The sequence below is a fragment of the Taudactylus pleione genome, unplaced genomic scaffold (assembly GCF_031769625.1).
Source record: "Taudactylus pleione unplaced genomic scaffold, aTauple2 ptg000305l, whole genome shotgun sequence".
In the NCBI taxonomy this organism is placed as follows: Eukaryota; Metazoa; Chordata; class Amphibia; order Anura; family Myobatrachidae; genus Taudactylus; species Taudactylus pleione.
The window spans coordinates 8777529-8795734 of NW_028284706.1; the positions used below are offsets into that span (position 1 = coordinate 8777529).

An 18206-nucleotide genomic window follows, 5' to 3' on the forward strand; every position below is an offset into this window, starting at 1 on the left:
AGTGGAGTTTTTGCAGTAGCCTTTTCCAGCTGCAACATTTTCTTTCCACTTTCTTGTAGCAAACTGTAAAAAATTGAGGGTTATTCAAGCGAGAAAACATCAAGATTTGATATGTTTCTAGAACACATTTCTTGGTAGGGATATCAGCAGGACTTCTCTCACTGACTGTGCAGATCATATTAAAAGTCTCTTTCTTCAGGAACTCACCACTGCTCTTACTCTCAACATTATTGATGTTTTCCACACCTGTGAAATTCAATTTAAGCAAAGTCTCTGCCTATTTTGCACTTCAACTCAACAATATTTGTGAATTCATCATTTTTTTCTGTGATTGGATGTCCACGCTGTGAGCCTTAGGTGCAGGTATGTCTCAATAACCAAGCATGATACACTTCATGGACTTTGAATCCAGCTTGCCTCTTCTTTCTTTTGGTATGTGTACATAGGCACGGGAGGCAATCGGGAAGCCGACTACCATTCTCAGATCTTAAGGTCTTTAGTCTGTGACCTGTTTGATTTTCTACAAGTCTCTTGTAGTATGCATTTTTCTTCACTACTCCAGCCTTCTCTTTAATGAAGTACTGTATATGTGTGACACTCTTGTGAAGTCATCATCGAGTGTTATGAAGTATCTGTATCCACTTATGGTCTCACTTCCATTGACTGTATATACTAAATCTAGTGGTGCTTTAGCTCTGCTTGCTGACTTTGGAAATGGCTGGCAGCTTTCCAGTTATACAGCTTTCACATACGGGTTTCCCTGTAGCAGTCACTGATATTTCTGTAACAATCCCGCTCAGGTATTTTTTAACATTGACATAGCCAAAATGACCAATCTTTGCCAAAGTTCCATAGAATGTGACTCAGTCATCATCCTGGAATAACAATGCTGTGTGTCAAGGACATATAATTGACGGCACTGGGTACCTGTTGCTATTACAGTCAGTTTTCTGTTCCATAATGTGCACTTTCCTCTTGTGAAATGAACTATGTGACCTCATTGCTGAAGGAAACTGATGGCTATGAGATTTGTTCCCATCTCTGGTACATAAAACACATCTTGGATTTTTGTGACTTTAGTTTTAGTTCCAATTTCCAAGCTGGTAGTGACTGTCCCAACTTTTATAGCTGTAAGCACTTAATTCCCAATGCTTTTGGTTGTTATAAAATCACATGCGGCTAGTGTGGGGAGCCACTTTTTTATTGCCAGAAATGTCGAAAAATGGGTAGGGCATTCTGAGCTCTGCCCGTCCTAGCTGCTGGTGATATTATCCCGGGCCCAATTCACCAAAGGGCCAAGTAGGACAACAGATAAATAATATGTGGGTGAGGTAACGACTCCTTGCTCGGATGTGCATCAAGAGATAAATTCCTTGTTTATCGTAATAAACAGTGTTGAATTTATTAAGCTCAAAAACAATGGATCACACTATAAAAACCTTAGTAATATTGAGCATATAATATATGGACATGAACGAAAAGTCAGGTAAATATAGGCAAGAGTAACAATCAAATAGCATGAAAAAAATATTTTTGTTGTACAATGATAAAAATTCTAAAAATGATGGTGATGTCTAAAACATCATTACCCTCACACAAGGGCTATGATAAAGGTAACAGGAATGTACCCAGATAGTGGGAAATGGGAACCCTAGGTTACCAGTTCCCACAAACTCCGGATATTCTAAGGGGTAAAAACATAGAGGGTCCCTGAGCTTACACGGTTCCTGGATGGCTCTTTGGTAGTCTACACACCTGCCTCCAATGCATTTCAACCTTTTGGTCTTTGTCAAGCCTTGGCGTATATATAATGGGAGCAGGGTGTGTGGTGCACATGGGCCACACCACACACCCTGCACTCATATTTAGTTATATTAACCTTTCCAAAGATTCCGGTCTCCTGCACTGCAGCACCAGACTGTTGCTGCAGAGCAGCAAAAATCACAGGGAAAATGGTGGCGGACATTTTCCCAGTGACTCGTGCATGCGCAGAAAAGACGTCCCCGGGAAAAAGGCGCGGGTTTGAGTTTCCCAGAGACCCCCTCGTGCACAGTAGATTCTGGCATGAAGCCAGAATCTACTGCACTGACAGAGAGGAGTGGACCCAAATGGAGGCTGCACACGGGCCCCCTCCTCTATTAAAACGCCCCTGGTTGTAAAATGTAGTAATAGCAGGGTCTCTCTAGAGCTAAGTGGGACATGTCCTTGTCCCACTGTTGCAGTTTAACACAGTGAAAAGTTGGTGCTGTGCCAGAGCTGGATTTAGATGTCATGGGACCCTAGACAAGATACCAGTTTTGGGGGCCCCCTCCCTCAAGTAATCCAGAGCACTATATTTTAATTTCTGATTCATGCCCCTGTACAGCACTGTGAAGAAAATTTCCATTGCGGCCTTGAAACATCCGCTATGTATGTATGAGCTGAGTATGGGATGCCAGACTCCATACGCCGGCATCCTGAAAAGTTAAGGATACCAATACCTGTCAGCTAGTCTCCTAGCCCAACCCCTATACCTAACCCTCCGGACAGCCTAAACCTAACACACCCCCTCACAACCTAACCCTAACCTTCCCCCCCAGCAGCCTAACCCCTCTCTACACAGACCCCCTCTCCTCACAGTGCAGACTCCCTCTTTCCTCACATCACTGACCCCTCTCCCCTTTCAGCACAGGCAACCCCCTCCCCTCACAGCACAGGCCCCCTTTGTCCTTACATCACTGACCCCTCTCAGCACAGACCCCATCTGTCCTTACTTCACTGTCTCCTCTCAGCACAGACCCCCTCTCACCACAGACCCTTCTCTTTTCACAGCAGATCCCCCTCCTCTCACATCACTGATCCCTCTCAGCACGGACCCCCTTCCCCTCACAGAACAGACCCCTTTTTCTTCACATCACTGACCCCCTCCCCTCTCAGCACAAACCCCCCTCCCCTCATAGCACAGACCCTCCCCTCCCATCATAGCACAGACCCCCTCTTTCCTCACATCACTGATTCCCCTCCACTCTCAGGACAGACCCCCCTCACCTCACAGCACAAACCCCCTCATTCCTCACATCACTGACTCCTCTCAGCACAGACCCCCCCCTCTCCCCTTATAGTACAGACTACATCTTTCTTCACATAACTGACCTCTCTTTCCTTACATCACTGACCCCTGGACCTAGAAATATGAAAATCGGAAAGTATATGCCTTCCATGACATAGGTACCCACTAAGGGATTTTTCTGAATTCCACCCCTAAGGGGGTGAAAAGGGCTAAAATGTTTCCCCCTCCTGTGCAATGTCCTGACTGACTGACTCACCATGGCTGCAGCACAGTCCAATATTAAAATAGGGGAGCCATAGGGGAGCCACACCAACTGTCACCCGAACTGCTGCCAAACATCACTGGCAGTTGGTGTGGCTCCGCTATTTGAATATTGGACTGTGCTGCAGCCCCACCTCCGGAGCCACCACTAACTGTATGATCCTGATGTCTCTTATTAGGCAGACAGAACTGCAAAGGGGTAAACTGTGTTTTCATGGTTCTTCAATGTGTTACTATACTGTAGAGGTGAGGTAAGGGAATGTGTTACTACAAAAAAGAGGGAGGAAAATGTGTTACTACAGGTTGAAGGAAGGGAATGTGTTACAACACAGGTGAGGAAAGGGAATGTGTTACTACAGTGGTGAGTGGGTATAATGTGTTACTACAGAGGTGAGGGGGCATAAGATACCACAGGAGTGAGTGAGGGTAATGTGTTTCTATAGGTGTGATTGAGGGATTGTATTTTTACACAGGTGAGGGATGGGAAAGTTGAATGTGTAACAACATGGGTGAGGGAGGGAAATGTGTTATTACAGAGGTCAGCAAGGAAAAATGTGTTGCTACAGAGGTGAAGGAGCAGAATGTGTTAGTACACAGGTGAGGGAGAGTAATATCTTACTAGAGCAGTAAAGGCAGGGATATATTACTATAGAGGTGAAGATTTAATTAGTTACTGGAGTGTTGAGATGGAAGTGGAAAGAGTAAATATCTAAGGTCTAGATGTGTGAAACTGAGCACATCAGCTAGTCCAACTGTTATTAACTATATGAGGGTAATTATCAAAGTTTGGAGAGAGTCAAAATTTTGTGAGAAAAGTTCTAACCAATCAGCTACTCAATTACGTTTCACAGGCTTTTGGAAAATGACTGGAGCTTTTTGGTTGGTACTTTATCACTCACAATTTTATCTCTCGCCAAGATTTGATAAAAACACCCACCCATGTGTTAATAAAATTTTTAAGCACAAAAGACATACAGTATATGTTGTTATCATATGTTTTTTTGACTGCAGTGTGAAAGGGTAACCTGGGTCGTTCACAGCATAGGAAGAGTCGGCCCTTGAATATGATCTCAACTCCAAGCGCCAGCTCAGCAAGTGATGGCGGTGATGATATTGACCCTGCAACAAGCTGGGTTTGGCCGCCAGTCTTTTAGGGGTGGCTGACAGAAGGCTCACTAAGCCTCAAAGGGTTTAAACTAGAGATGTGTGCTGACCCTAGCGTTTTGGATCTGTATTAACTTCGTGTTTTGGTTTTGGTTTTGACAAAACTGCCCTGGCTTATTTTGGTTTTGAATCTGTTTTTTTCAAGATATGATAAAACAACTAAAATCACATAATTTGGGCCTGTATTTGTCCCTACAGTATTATTAACCTCAATAACATACATTTTTACCAATTTACAGTAAATTTTGAAAACCTCACAGCTCACAATATTGTTTTCATCAAGTTTAGGCCAAAAGGTTGCACCAAGCTAGCTGGCTGACTAAGCTAAGTGACAGCAGTGGGCACCATAAACAGGTGGCAGTTCAACTTCCAACATGGCACATCTAGGAAACAGTGTGGCACTGCACTGCAGACAGGATGGCAGTGTAATAAACTATACGACCCCACAGAAAGAAACCAAGAATGTTTTCATTAATCAAGAGGCCTGAGGGAGATGGATGTACCGTATGTAATTGAAGGCAGGGAAAGGAAGGAAGGATTAATTGATTTGGTAGTAAATTAAATTAATTTTTTTTATTTTGAAGCAAATTTATGAGTGAGAATGGCAGAGTATTCTAACAAGTGGTTGAACATGTCCCATGTCCCATGTTTTGCCCACAAAATCAACTTGTTGGTTCAGAAATTTTATAAACTTAAAAGGGGCATGTAGGAGATGATGTCTGTGGCCAAAAATATTTATTTAAATTTTCGGGCGGGTTCAGTTTCCATGAAATCGAACAAGCTCATCTCTAGTTTTAACCCTAAGGCATAGGCTGGCCTTTGCTATGAGGTCAGGATTGGGGGTGTTTCTTATACAGGGGTCAAGTTAGTCTTTCCATCACCTGGGGCAAAGACTCAGCTTAGTGTGTATGTGTGTTCCAGTAGATAGCAGTCACACTTGGCTTGCTTGAATACAGATGTGGAGTGAGGGCAAAACCCATTACATTAAGGTCACAGGGTCTGTTGCATTTATTCTGTGGTTATGGGGTGTCTTCACTCCTAATGGAGCATGCAAGCTCCAATGTTTGAAGACTCAAAGATAAGTATTGCTGCCTGTACTACACTATCTCATCCATGAAAAAGCTCTACAGTGACTGCAAAACTATAGAGCTCTGTGAACTCTAGCCGATTGGTTGGTACTTTATCTCTGTCCACTTTATCTCTCTCCAAGGTTTGATACATCTCCCCCTTTACTTGCTGAAGTTTCCTGTGCAAATTTGTAGTAAAAACAAATTACATATATATTTATAAATATTTTGTCACCATTGCAACAGGTATTTGGTAGAAGTTGTACATAGTGATAAGTCACTTATTGCTCTGCATAATTTCTATTATAAAATCAAAACATTATCATTTATTTAAATGGTCAGACATGTTTGCGTTCTTGTAACCACATGCCCATTACCACCCCCAAATGCTGTGACTTACTTTGCGAAAGGTTCTTCTGTATGAATGTAAACTCCATGCAATCACTGTGCTTGTGCAATGCAGCATTCATGCTTGTGCAATAGCAAACAATTGCTTGTTCTGTGAAAGCATCAGCATTGTATCCATCTCTGAATCAGGCCCAAATAGCATTTTATCACTCTCAGGGTGATCTCATCCTATCGTTCCTTTGTAATATTACTCTGAAAAAAGTTTGTTAAAGTGAATGCGAATATACCCTCTCTGTGCTTTCAAAATTAATGAAATAAGCAATATATAACAAACTGATAAAGTGTGTCTTATTCTGGGACGCTCCTGTAAATGCTGCCTTATGTGCTCTCCTCGTATTAATGTCATATTCTTATAGCAAATATTCTATTTTTATCATTTAGGACGGGAAGCAGCAAATATAGAAAATGTGGGTTTGATAGCTTTTCTCATATGCACCAAGCCCGGTTGCGTTGGGTAACGCCAGCTCCTGATTGGCATTAACCTATAGAAGCCTATGGGCTTCTATCGGAAGAGTGCTGTGAGAGGGATCCAATTGGATCCCTCCCAGCAGCCCCAGTGGCACGTGCATCCTTCTGCACATTCGCAGAAAGATGCCAGAGGGGCTTGTGGGACATACACCCGGAAGTCTCTACATCACAAAGGGCCGATCTTACCGAGAGAGTGGTCCTTGCGTTGTTCGTCAAGCATACTGGCATTGTTAACGCATGCATGCATACGAAGGGTGGTGGGATGCATCCCGACTATGATGTGTAATTTATACTGCCCATAATAATTTATCATTATTACAGTAATAACTAATTATATACCTTTTAATAATTGACTTGTAAAGTTATACCAAGGAAATGGGAGGTAATCACAATCCTGGCAAATCGGATGCTGGCGATTAGAATACTGACACTTGTCAGAATCCCGGCCCTGGCATCCTAAAGGTAAGTAATTGGGGGACAGTTAGGGTTAGGTACTGAGGGAAGGTTTAGGTTTAGGCACTAGGCAGGGAGGATTAGGGTTAGGCATGGAGGGTAGGTTCAGGGTGCAGGGAGGGAGGTTTAGGACTAAGAGAAGGGTTAGGATACATACTGAGAGGGGTCTGTATCCTAACCCTGTCAGGATGCCAGTGTTGGGTTATTGGGTTATTGACTACCGGGATCGCGAGCGCCGGCATCTTGTACCCAACCCCAAAAGGAAATATACCTTTAAATTAGTAGGATAATTCTATTCAAGAAAGATTGCACACAATGGAGTCACTCCAATTAGGTGTGAGTTGTGGATTGCGAGTTTGTTTCATGTAGACCTTTTATATTCAAGACCTTTTATATACAAACTTCCATGGTACCACAATCTCCATAGACCACAAACACGTCAGAGCAGACCTATTTGATCTATAGTCAGATCCATCCCTAAAACACTGAATACAGACTATAATTGTATCTATGATAATCTAGTCCATTATACAAACTTGTTCAGGCATCATTACAATATTATCCGCCAAACACGTGAGTAAAAAAAACAGGTGTGGTCTTGCTAGGAAGGGACATATGAATAGTGCCCACAATTGAAATTATGCCACACAGTAATGCCCCTTCGTCACATTACACCGCACAGTAGTGTCCTTTAGTCACATTATGCTACACAGAGCCCAGTAATGTTATGCCACACAAAGCCAATTCATGCCATGCCACACAGTAGTACCCCTTATACATTATGCCACACAGTAGTAGTGCTCCTTATACATTATGCCACACACAGTAATGCCCCTTATAACACAGTATGCCATACATTGTAATTCCCCCACATTATACCAGACAGTATTGCCTCTCAAAACACTTTATGCCACACAGTAATAGACCTTGTAACATGACACCACCTCCCCAGTGTCCCTCTATAAAACCTCTTACCGCGCTCTTCAATGCCCACTGTAGTAGTGCCCCTTATTAAGTGCCCCCAGTAGTGCCCCTTATACAGTGCCCCCAATAGTGCACCCTCATACAGTGCCCCCAGTAATGCACCTTTACACAGTGCCCCTTATGCAGTGCCCCCAGTAGTGCCACTTATACAATGACCCGTATTCAGTGCCCCTTATACAGTGGCCCCAGTAGTGCCACTTATACAGTGCCCTAGTAATTCCCATTATACAGCGCCACTAGTAGTAGTCACCCTATGCAGTGCCTCCAGTAGTGCCTGTTATACAGTGCACCCAGTAGTGCCACTTATACAGTGCCACCAGTAATTCCCCTTATACAGTGCCACTAGTAGTGGTCACCCTTGCAGTGCCCCAGTAGTGCCCCTTTTACAGTGCTCCCATTAGTGGTCCTCCCTATGCAGTGCTCCCAGTAGTGCCCCTTATACAGTGCCCCCAGTAGTGGTCCTCCCTTTGCAGTGCCCCTTATAAAGTGCCCCCTAGTAGTGGCCCCCTTTAACAGTGCCCCCAGTAGTGGTCCCCCTTATACAGTGCCCCCAGTAGTGGTCCCCCTTATACAGTGCCCCCAGTAGTGGTCCTCCCTTTGCAGTCCCCCTTATAAAGTGCCCCCTAGTAGTGGCCCCCCTTTAACAGTGTCCCCCAGTAGTGGTCCCCCTTACACAGTGCCCCCAGTAGTGGTCCCCCTATGCAGTGCTCCCAGTAGTGCCCCTTATATAGTGCTCCCAGTAGTAGTCCCCCCCCCATGCAGTGCCAGTGCCCCTTAAATCATACTTGCCTACTCTCCCTCATTGTCAAGGAGACTCCCTGAAATATTAGCAATCTCTCTGTCTCCCTGAAAAGTCTAGTAATATCCCTGATTGCACCTACCCCCATTATGAAGCTGTTATATTAAAAAAACAGAGATATATACATTCAAATGGGATTATTAATATAATTTCCCTGTATTAATTACATAATTACCCTATGGCTACATGCATTTTCTGAAAAGTATCAGTCTGTTTTCATCAACAAGTCGATCTTACTAGCTACTTTTACGCTTGTTTACATTTGGATGTAAGTCAGGTTTATGACACGCCTCTCAGATGTAGCAATACATGTCCACTTTTCCGCCCCGGTCATAGGTGCTGCTTTCACAATCTCCCTGAAATGCTTTTTCAAAAGTAGGCAATTATGCCTTACATATATAAGAGATGTACGCTGGACCATTTTTGCTGGATTTGAATTTGTCAAATTGCCGTGACTGGTTTTGGATTTCTTACAACAATTTACAAAACAAGCTAAAATTACATAATGTGGGTTTTTCTTCCCCTAGAGTATTAATAATCTCAATACCATTAATTTCCAGTTATTTACAGTCAATTTAGACCACCTCACAGCTCACAACATTGTTTTCACCATTATTGGCCAAAGGCTGCAGTGAGCTGGCTGGTTACTAAGCGACAGAGCAGCAGCACAGACACCACAGTTTAAAGCACATCTATGAAACCTTGCCACACAGCAGTGGCAGAAATGAAGGTAGTGCAAGATGGAATTGTCTTTGAGCCCTCTCATTCACACTTATGTTGGATATTAAAAAGGACATGCACACTTAAAAAAAACCAAGCACTTCCGCCACAGGGACTGACACTTTTGGGAACACTAAGAACACACAGTGGGTTATGGCCCAAGGATTCACAGTGGTTGTATACACAGTGAACTACAGCCTGCAGAGTCACAGTACACAGTGGGGTACAGCACAAGTAAACAGTTTCTTTTTACTTTTATACATTTTTTACTTTGTTAAACTTTTTTCAAGTTTTCTTGCATTAACTTGTCACAGTACTTGTGTGCTATGAACACGCAGTGGGCTACAGCCCAAGGAGTCACAGTGCTTGTATACATAGTGGGGTGGGTCACAGTGCTTGTATACACAGTGGGGTACGGCCCAAGGAGTCACAGTGCTTGTATATACAGTGGGGTATGGCCCAAGGAGTCACAGTACTTGTAAACACAGTGGAGTACAGTCCAAGGAGTTACGGTGCTTGTATATACAGTGGGGTACAGCACCGAAAACATTTTTTTTTTACTTTTTAAACTTTCTTGAAAGTAAGTTTTTTTTTCACTTTTTTAAACTTTTTTTTGTACACACAGTCACTTGTAAGTCTGGACACAGCCACTTTAATCAGCAGTGCATATTGCAGCATACATCAGTATGCAGTGTTCCCCCTATATTTACAGTCACTTTACCAGCACAGCCACTTGTGAGTCTGAACACAACCACTTTAATCAGCAGAGTATAGCACAGCATACATCAGCATGCAGTGTGCCCCTTATACACAGTCACTTTACCAGCATAGCCACTTGTGAGTCTGAACACAACCACTTTAATCAGCAGAGTATAGCACAGCATACATCAGCGTGCAGTGTGCCCCCTATACACAGTCACTTTGCCAGCACAGCCACTTGTGAGTATGGACACAGACACTTTAATCAGCAGAGTGTAGCTCAGCATACATCAGCGTGAACTGTGCTCCCTATACACAGTCACTTTACCAGCACAGCCAGTTGTGAGTCTCTGGACACAACCACTTAATCAGCAGAGTATAGAGCAGCATATATCAGCGTGCAGTCAGTGCCCCTATACAATCACTTTATCAGCACAGCCACTTGTCTCAGGAGAACAGTGCATAGCGTGCGAGCGAAATGGCGCAGAGTCCCAGCCGCAGTGCCTTATATAGAAAACAACTCTCGCAAGAATCCGACTTCAGGAGGATGATGTTTGGCCTCACAGTGGGATCCGAGTCAGGCAGGAACACCCGAGCCGCGGTTCGTGTGGACTCAGATCCCCGGTGTTCAGAGCAGTTTGGATTCCACAGAATCTGAACCGCTCAAAGATACAAATGAAAAAACCACACAACACTTACCTGAATCGCCGTGGAAGGTGGAGCACATGAGTGAGCTCCAGCCCGGTTCTGGCTGTGGGTACAGCAGCCAATTAGAGTCTGTCTGGTTCTCATTGGCTGCCAAACCAAACACACTGCCGCCGGGTAGTACGAGTGTACTACCCACCCGGTGCCGGTGTTTGTTACTGACTTGAAACCAGTGTCCTGGGCCGCGGCCGTCAGCATCGTGCCCCCCCACTTGCTTCCGGTCCAATGGCGCCTGCCCTGCTGGACCCCCCCCTAGATATTCCACTGACCAGCATGCAGCTACACTGACTTGAAACCAGTTTCCTGGCCTGTCGCCAGTCATGAGCTAATTGAAGCGGCCAGGCAGCCAATCAGCATGCTCCGATTGGCTCGCGACCAGCACCAGATAAAAACTGACAACGTCATTGTTTCTGAAGGGCTGCCACTGCTGTGGCTGTATGCCAGCGACACTGGCTGGACCAGCCCATCTGGTCATCAGGCCCTTCTGGAATTTGCCAGAACTGCCAATTGGGCAGTTTGGCCCTGGTGTGTAACCATATTGGTGGGAGATATGGTCCTTAGCCATAAGAGGGAGAGGACCAGCTTCCAACATCGGGGTATGTTTAGTTCCAGTCTTTGTGAGTGAGTGAGTGAGTGAGTGAGAAAAAGAAAGAAAGAAGAAAGAAAGAAAGAAAGAAAGAAAGAAAGAAAGAAAGAAAGAAAGAAAGAAAGAAAGAAAGAAAGAAAGAAAAAGAAAGAGAGCTTTGTGTGAGTTGGTTTATTCCTGTACCACCTCAGCACAAGAAGTGGTTAAAACCTTTTGTCTAATTTCCAGGCAAGGCACTTTGTGTATGAACCATGTCTGTTCAAAAGCTTATGGACCAAGTCAAGTGGTTTCTAAGCAGACATCAGTTTATGTGCAATATATCTAAAATGGAATGTAAGGAAATCTACTGTAACACAAACAAAACAGATTTTCCCTTTTGGTATTTTTACATTTCTTCATCTTATTTCCTTATGTACATTAGGAGGAGTCATCACAAATCTATTTTACCAACACTATTTTCATTAATCCAATTCCTGGACCTCTTATTACCAAGAATCCAATCAGCTACAACATGACCTGTATGTACAACATGACCATGCAGACCAGTCTAGATTTCGCTCTACATCCTATAATAAGGTGAGAGGCTTATGATGACACATGTTGTTACGCCACAAAGTGAGGTCTAATAGGTATACAGTATAATTATGTAATTTATTTATAATACAATATAAATCATGGTTAAACATAGTACATAGTAAATGTTTGATAGGAGAGGCAATGTGCTAAAAATTCACTTCAATGTTGAATGTTTCCTAACATCTCATCTCGCAGAGCACAGTTCTGTGTCCCTAAAGATATGGTTTGGAGTTCAATGAAGTGGTGGGGATACGTTTAGGAAGCCGGCGGCCGCAATCCCGACCTCCGGCTTCCTGAATCCTCTATCCCGCCTAGAGTTAAATGACAGGCGTCTAAAATGTAGACGCCTGTCACTTTCCCGACGCCGGGAGACAGGCGTCCGGCATCCCGATCGAAGGGATGCCGGGCGCCGCAAGCGGACAGCCGCGGGGGGGGAGGGTTAGGTTTAGGGCACCCGGGGGCAATATGGGTTAGGCACCCCCCTGGGAGGGTTAGGGTTAGGCTAGGGAGAGGGAGGGTTAGGGTTAGACACCCCCAGGGGGGACTTAGAGTTAGGCACCCCCCGGGGGACTTAGGTTAGGCACGGAAGGGGGGGTTAGGGTTAGGCACCCCTAAGGAGGGTTAGGGTTAGGGGGGTTGGTTAGGTTAGTTTATACTTACCTTAGGGACGATCGGGATTTCCAGTGCTTTCGGGCTTTGGCTGTCGGGCTCTGCTGTTTTGTCGGGCTGCCGCTGCCAGGTATCGAACTGCTGGTCAGGCTTTTCATACCGAATGCTGAGCGGTGATGGAGAGTGTCAGAGGAAGTACTGGAGGGCTATATACTAATGTCATTAAAAATAGTTTTTTATTGGAGTGTTTTTATTTTTACAGTTCAGTCCTTATAAAACCATCTGATGGAACCGGCACTTTTACTGTCATCATGGCTGCATATAGTAATGAAGCATGTACTGAGCCATTAGACCAGGATGCGCAAGTGGTCATTGGAACAAATTTCTATATCGGGGTGTTTTCTCCAGATGCAGATGGTGCTACATTTGCTTTAAAGGCAGAGACATGCTTTGCTAATCCCTCTGGTATACGGAATGACACCAATAATGTGCAACTTGTAACAGGAGGGTGAGTAAAAGCAAATATTTTGGTCTTGATATTGTTAAATCAATGGAGATGATGCCATACTGTACACCCTTTGAAAGTTAAGTAAATAATCATATAGAAAATGCCGTTGATGTGCACATGAAAAACATGATTCCATATAGACAAATAGAGAGTGCAAACTCCATGTCCATCTTATAATGAGAACCCAATGAAACAATTCCACTAATACTAATTTGTAGGAGGAGAGTGCTCTCACTGTGCATTCCCATAGTAATGGAAGCCCGCTCACTGCACAAGAACAACCTTCAACCTAATGCGCCTTTGTCACATGTGCGTCTTACTGCATGTTTACTCTTTCTCCGTCCTCCATACTGCTAGGACCTGCCCATGAGCATCTTACAGTTACTGAGCCATATATAGGCATGACGGTGCCACCGCTTAGCACAGTGTTACCACCACTCACCACAGTGTCACCACCCTGTTGTTCAACTTGGTTAATAAACCAATCACTGGCTAAGGTATTCAACATGTGGACTAACCTCCATTACTGCTGACACTTATCAACATAGGTTCTGCCAACATAATTACATGTATCAGGTGAGAATCTAATTATGACGCATACCATTTAATTTCTATTCACAGCTCTGCAGTTCCTGGTGATGTTGAAGTTGTAGTGTTGCAAAATGGAGATAGTCTAGAGGACAGGATTCAAGTCAGTTCATTCAAATTTCAAGGATTCGATAACGTGTATATATTCTGTGACGTGCGTCTCTGTAACAAAACTAGTGGATGTAATGGGGTAAGTGAGAGGGTTTATTGTATTGTACAGCTGTAGTAACTAGTGTGTATTGTACAGACTTTATAAAACCCATAACAAAAGTTTATATAGGAGGCTAAAAAGTGAATATGATGTGAATTCAACAGATTCTGTATATGTCTGACTTCAAGGGGTTTATTTACTAAAGGTCGATTTTAATCTACATCAACAACACTGTTGTATTTCTGGGGCTAAATTACACATTTACTAATACTGAAACAAACAAAATAAAAAATTGTCTGTTAGTAAACGTGTGATTTAGCACTAGAAACACCACATCAATGTTGAGCGATTTTAACCAATTTTAAATCTATCAAAATTGATTAAAATCAACCTTTATATCCCCATTGTCTCCATTTCAACTGGTTTTAATCAGCCACAGAACCTGTATAATTCACGTGTCCTGAATTAAAGGAATTATATGGCAATCCAATCCTAAGAACAGCAACCTACATGAGGCAGATGAAAAATGAGACTTAAAATTTAAAGCAACAATGTATTAAAAAAAATTGTAGAAAATAAAGGAGATCGGATCGGAAACACTGATCCACCAGTCGGAAATGCGACCGGTGGCCATCGATGTTCTGCGATATGTCGGATGATCGGTAAAATTCTCCATGTTAAATTTCACCGTTTTGCAAATCACAATCATATTTCGATTGTGATCTACAAATCGGTAAAATCCAACATGTTGGTTTTCACTGATCCTGCAACCTGGCATCTCAGGATCGCAGGAACGCGTCGATCCTACACTAGTGTGTGGGCCCGTTCCTCTACATTACCTTTAGTCTTTAAACAGTGGTAATATCTGTGGTATGCTTCATTACACAGCTTTAGTTTCAAAGTAGTTTGAAAGTAACTTGGATCCAACACTTTAATAAGGAGTATTGACCATGTGTTTTGTTTACCTGCTATATATGTAATTTCTCCTCTAAGTAATCTGAGAGGACATACACTGCTAATGTAGAGAGATTCAAAACTTCACTAGAGAAGTTGCCATTCTATGTCCGCTGATAGCAACTTACTGTACATGTAACAATTATGTTGAAAAGAGTGCACATGTGACTAATCCAGGGGTTAAAGTGGGCCAGAACTGCATTCCATCAGTTCTATTTGAAGGTGGCACCAGTTGCACCACTTCCAGCTAACCTTTCCTAGCCAGTCAGTCTTGTGCCGCAGGGGGCATTACTATTGGGGGTATTACTATTGAGGGCACTACTACTTGGGGCATTACTACTGTGGGCACTACTAATGGGGGCATTACCTCTGGGGGCACTACTAATGGGGCCATTACCACTGGGGGCACTACTAATGGGGCATTGCATAGGGGTACTGCATAAGGCGCACCACTTCTGGGGGCACTGCATAAGGGGCACCACTACTGTGGGCTCTGCATAAGGGGCACCACTAATATGGGCTCTGCATAAGGGGTACCACTACTGGGGGCATTGCATAAGGGGCACCACTACTGGGGGCATTATATGTAAGGGGCACTACTGCTGTGGGCATTGTCTAAGGGGTACTAATACTGTGGGCATTATGTGTATTAGGGGCAATATTACTGTGGGTATTGTGTATAAAGGACACTAATGTGGGCATTGTGTAAAAGGGGCACTACTGTGAGTCATTAACAGAGTGCTTATTTCCATCAAAAAACAAGAAAAAACACACCCTAGGTGCTGGAAATGGAATTGCAAAATAGTTTGTTATATACAGTATGAATATCACCAATATTTTATAGGTGATTGTATAAATGTATTGACGTTGTTTATAATAAATACACTTCGGTGATGCAGTCATTTAGTATTGACCACAGTGCTGTGGATTTTTCTATTTTTTTTCTATTTCCATCATCAACTTATTGGAATATTTGTCATAGAGAGACCTATCACTGCTCATCACTGTCCTATTTCACTATGCTAATGATCCGCAAGGTGTTAATTGAAGACATGCTCTCTCTTTTTGTTCTCACAGAATGGCCGGTCAGGAGATACAGTGTATGAGGGACCAGTAATAAATGTGCAATTTAGAGGTAAATATGAATTCTAAATTAATGTTTATATTTGTTGGGCCAAATTGTTACCTGGTATAACGTAGGTTTCATAAAAGGGTTGTACTCTCCCTAGTGTCTAAGTGTTGACCAGTGCTTTTGAGTGCAATCAGAGGGTGAACTTGAAAAGAGGGAGGTGTATTCAGTGACATAAATGGTGGCATATTAAAGATTGTAAGCAGATAAAAACAATCGATGTTGCCATCTATGTCAATAAATGCCTGCACTCCCTTATAACCCTCTTTTAGGAGTTTACTAATTTTTCAGCCATGTTTAAACAATATAAATATAAAAAGGAGAGACAGAAGTAGATATGTGTTATATGCAATGTTTATAGTACTTTTTAAAAAATTAATTTACAGCAGAGGATACTGTATTACTGAATGGTGGTGGTTATCTTTGTTTTATGTAATATAAATGGATTTTAGTGCTGTACATCATAATTATATATGTATAAAATACATTTATTTTTTATTGTTAATGCAGTATTAATAATTAATAGGGACTAGGAAAATACTGTTTTATTTAGATAGGGGAAGAGAAGACTGAACTGTAATATTTAACACTGAAGCAGCACCTGGAATACCAGAGGGGCACTATACTTGTAACTGACAGCAGCTGTTAGCCTTTTACAGCTTTCCAGAAGCCCCACGTGCCAGATTTTGGCAGTGAGGGAGTTAATGTGGGAATGTACATTATGTGGTTGGGATGTACTTATCATACCGGCAGTCGGGATACCAGCGCTCAGAATATCGGAGCTGGAATATCGACAGCAGTCAGAATTCCTGCCCCAGAATCTCAAACACTGGCATTCCGATGGTAAGTATTAGGGTTAAGGGGCCCATACATGGTGCAATTTTTTACACGATATGGACGATTTCTATCATTCATAATGACTAATCGTGTAAAAAATGGCTTTTTCTAGACGATTACGATGCCGAAGCGGCATTGTGAATCGGCATCATAGATCAGATGAACCTGCCATGAGATTTCGATCAAACATGTACAATGTGACACACATTGTATGCTGCTTTACTTGTAGAACGATCTGAAGTATGACGTCTTGAAGAATCCCTTCCCTTGATAAAAATATTCCAGCTGATGCACTGTGAAGTTGTTTGCTACATATGATATATCGTAAACTATTTGCAATTGCTTTATGACACATCTAGTCTTATGCTCGTTTGTACAATCGTTCCATTTGTTGGTACAAATCATAAATAATTTCAAAGGAAGAATCTCAAGGGAAATTGTACACGAGATTGGAACATTTGGAAATCGCACCATGTATGGGCCCCTTTAGGGGCACGGTTAGGTTTAGGGTTAGGCACTGGGGGGTGGGGGCTATGGTTAGGCTGTGGGGGGAGGGTTACGGTTAGGCTGCTGGGGGTATAGTTAGGATTAGGTGGTGGGAAAGATGGGTTAGGGGGAGGGTTAGGTGTTAGGGTTAGGATAGTTACCCAATTGGATCGGAATTCTGACTTGCGGGATGCCGCTGTCAGTATTCTGACGGCATCTTGACTGCAGGGATCCAGTACTAAGACCATGTGGTTAGCTGTTGGGTGATTTGAAGGTTTCGATGGCAACCCCTGGCAAGGAAGCCAGGAGAGTGACAAATTATTTCAGATAACTGACTAGACAGGCAGAGTTCTGCTAGCTTCCCTACATCTGGTCTGGGCAAAGGGAGAAAAGTTCCTGTGATAACGGCCTGAAGGGTAGATGTATTAAGCCTTAGATAGAGATAAAGTGAACAGAGATTTGGGGGAGATGCACTAAGCCTTGGAGAGTGATAAAGTACCAACCAATCAGCTCCTGTCAGTTTACAGGCTGTGTTTGAAAAATGACTGGAGCTGATTGGTTGGTACTTTATCTCTCTCCACTTTATCACTTTACAAGGCTTGGTGCATCTACCCAAAAGTATCAACCAATCAGCTCCTAACTGTCAATTTACAGGTTGTGTTTGAAAATTTACAGTTAGGAGCTGATTGGTTGATACTTTGGGGTCTATATACTAAGCCCTGGAGAGAAATAAAATGAACAGAGATAAAGTACCAGCCAATCAGCTCCTAACTGTTATTTTTTAAACACAGCCTGTAAAGAGGCAGGAGCTGATTGGTTGATATTTTATCTCTCTCCACTTTATCTCTATCCAAGGCTTAGTACATCTACCCCTAAGTGAGGGGACAGGCTCCAGCTTTGGTGAAGCCCACAGCTGTAATAGAGTAAGGATAAGAGGAACATGCAAAAATGGCTGCCAGAGTGTGGGCAGAAGTCTGAGGTAACGATGGAACACAGAGAATGCAC

At 43.0% G+C, this 18206-nt stretch overlaps 1 protein-coding gene across 1 annotated transcript in view; it reads left to right on the forward strand.

Moving 5' to 3' along the window:
- Positions 1–18206, forward strand: part of LOC148511557 (uromodulin-like) — a 58506-nt gene that overhangs the window by 32100 nt on the left and 8200 nt on the right. The window contains exons 6-9 of the mRNA XM_088442102.1: positions 11785–11939; positions 12811–13056; positions 13678–13834; positions 15827–15884. Coding sequence (XP_088298228.1) covers positions 11785–11939; positions 12811–13056; positions 13678–13834; positions 15827–15884 — 616 coding nt within the window. The remainder of the gene's footprint in view (positions 1–11784; positions 11940–12810; positions 13057–13677; positions 13835–15826; positions 15885–18206) is intronic.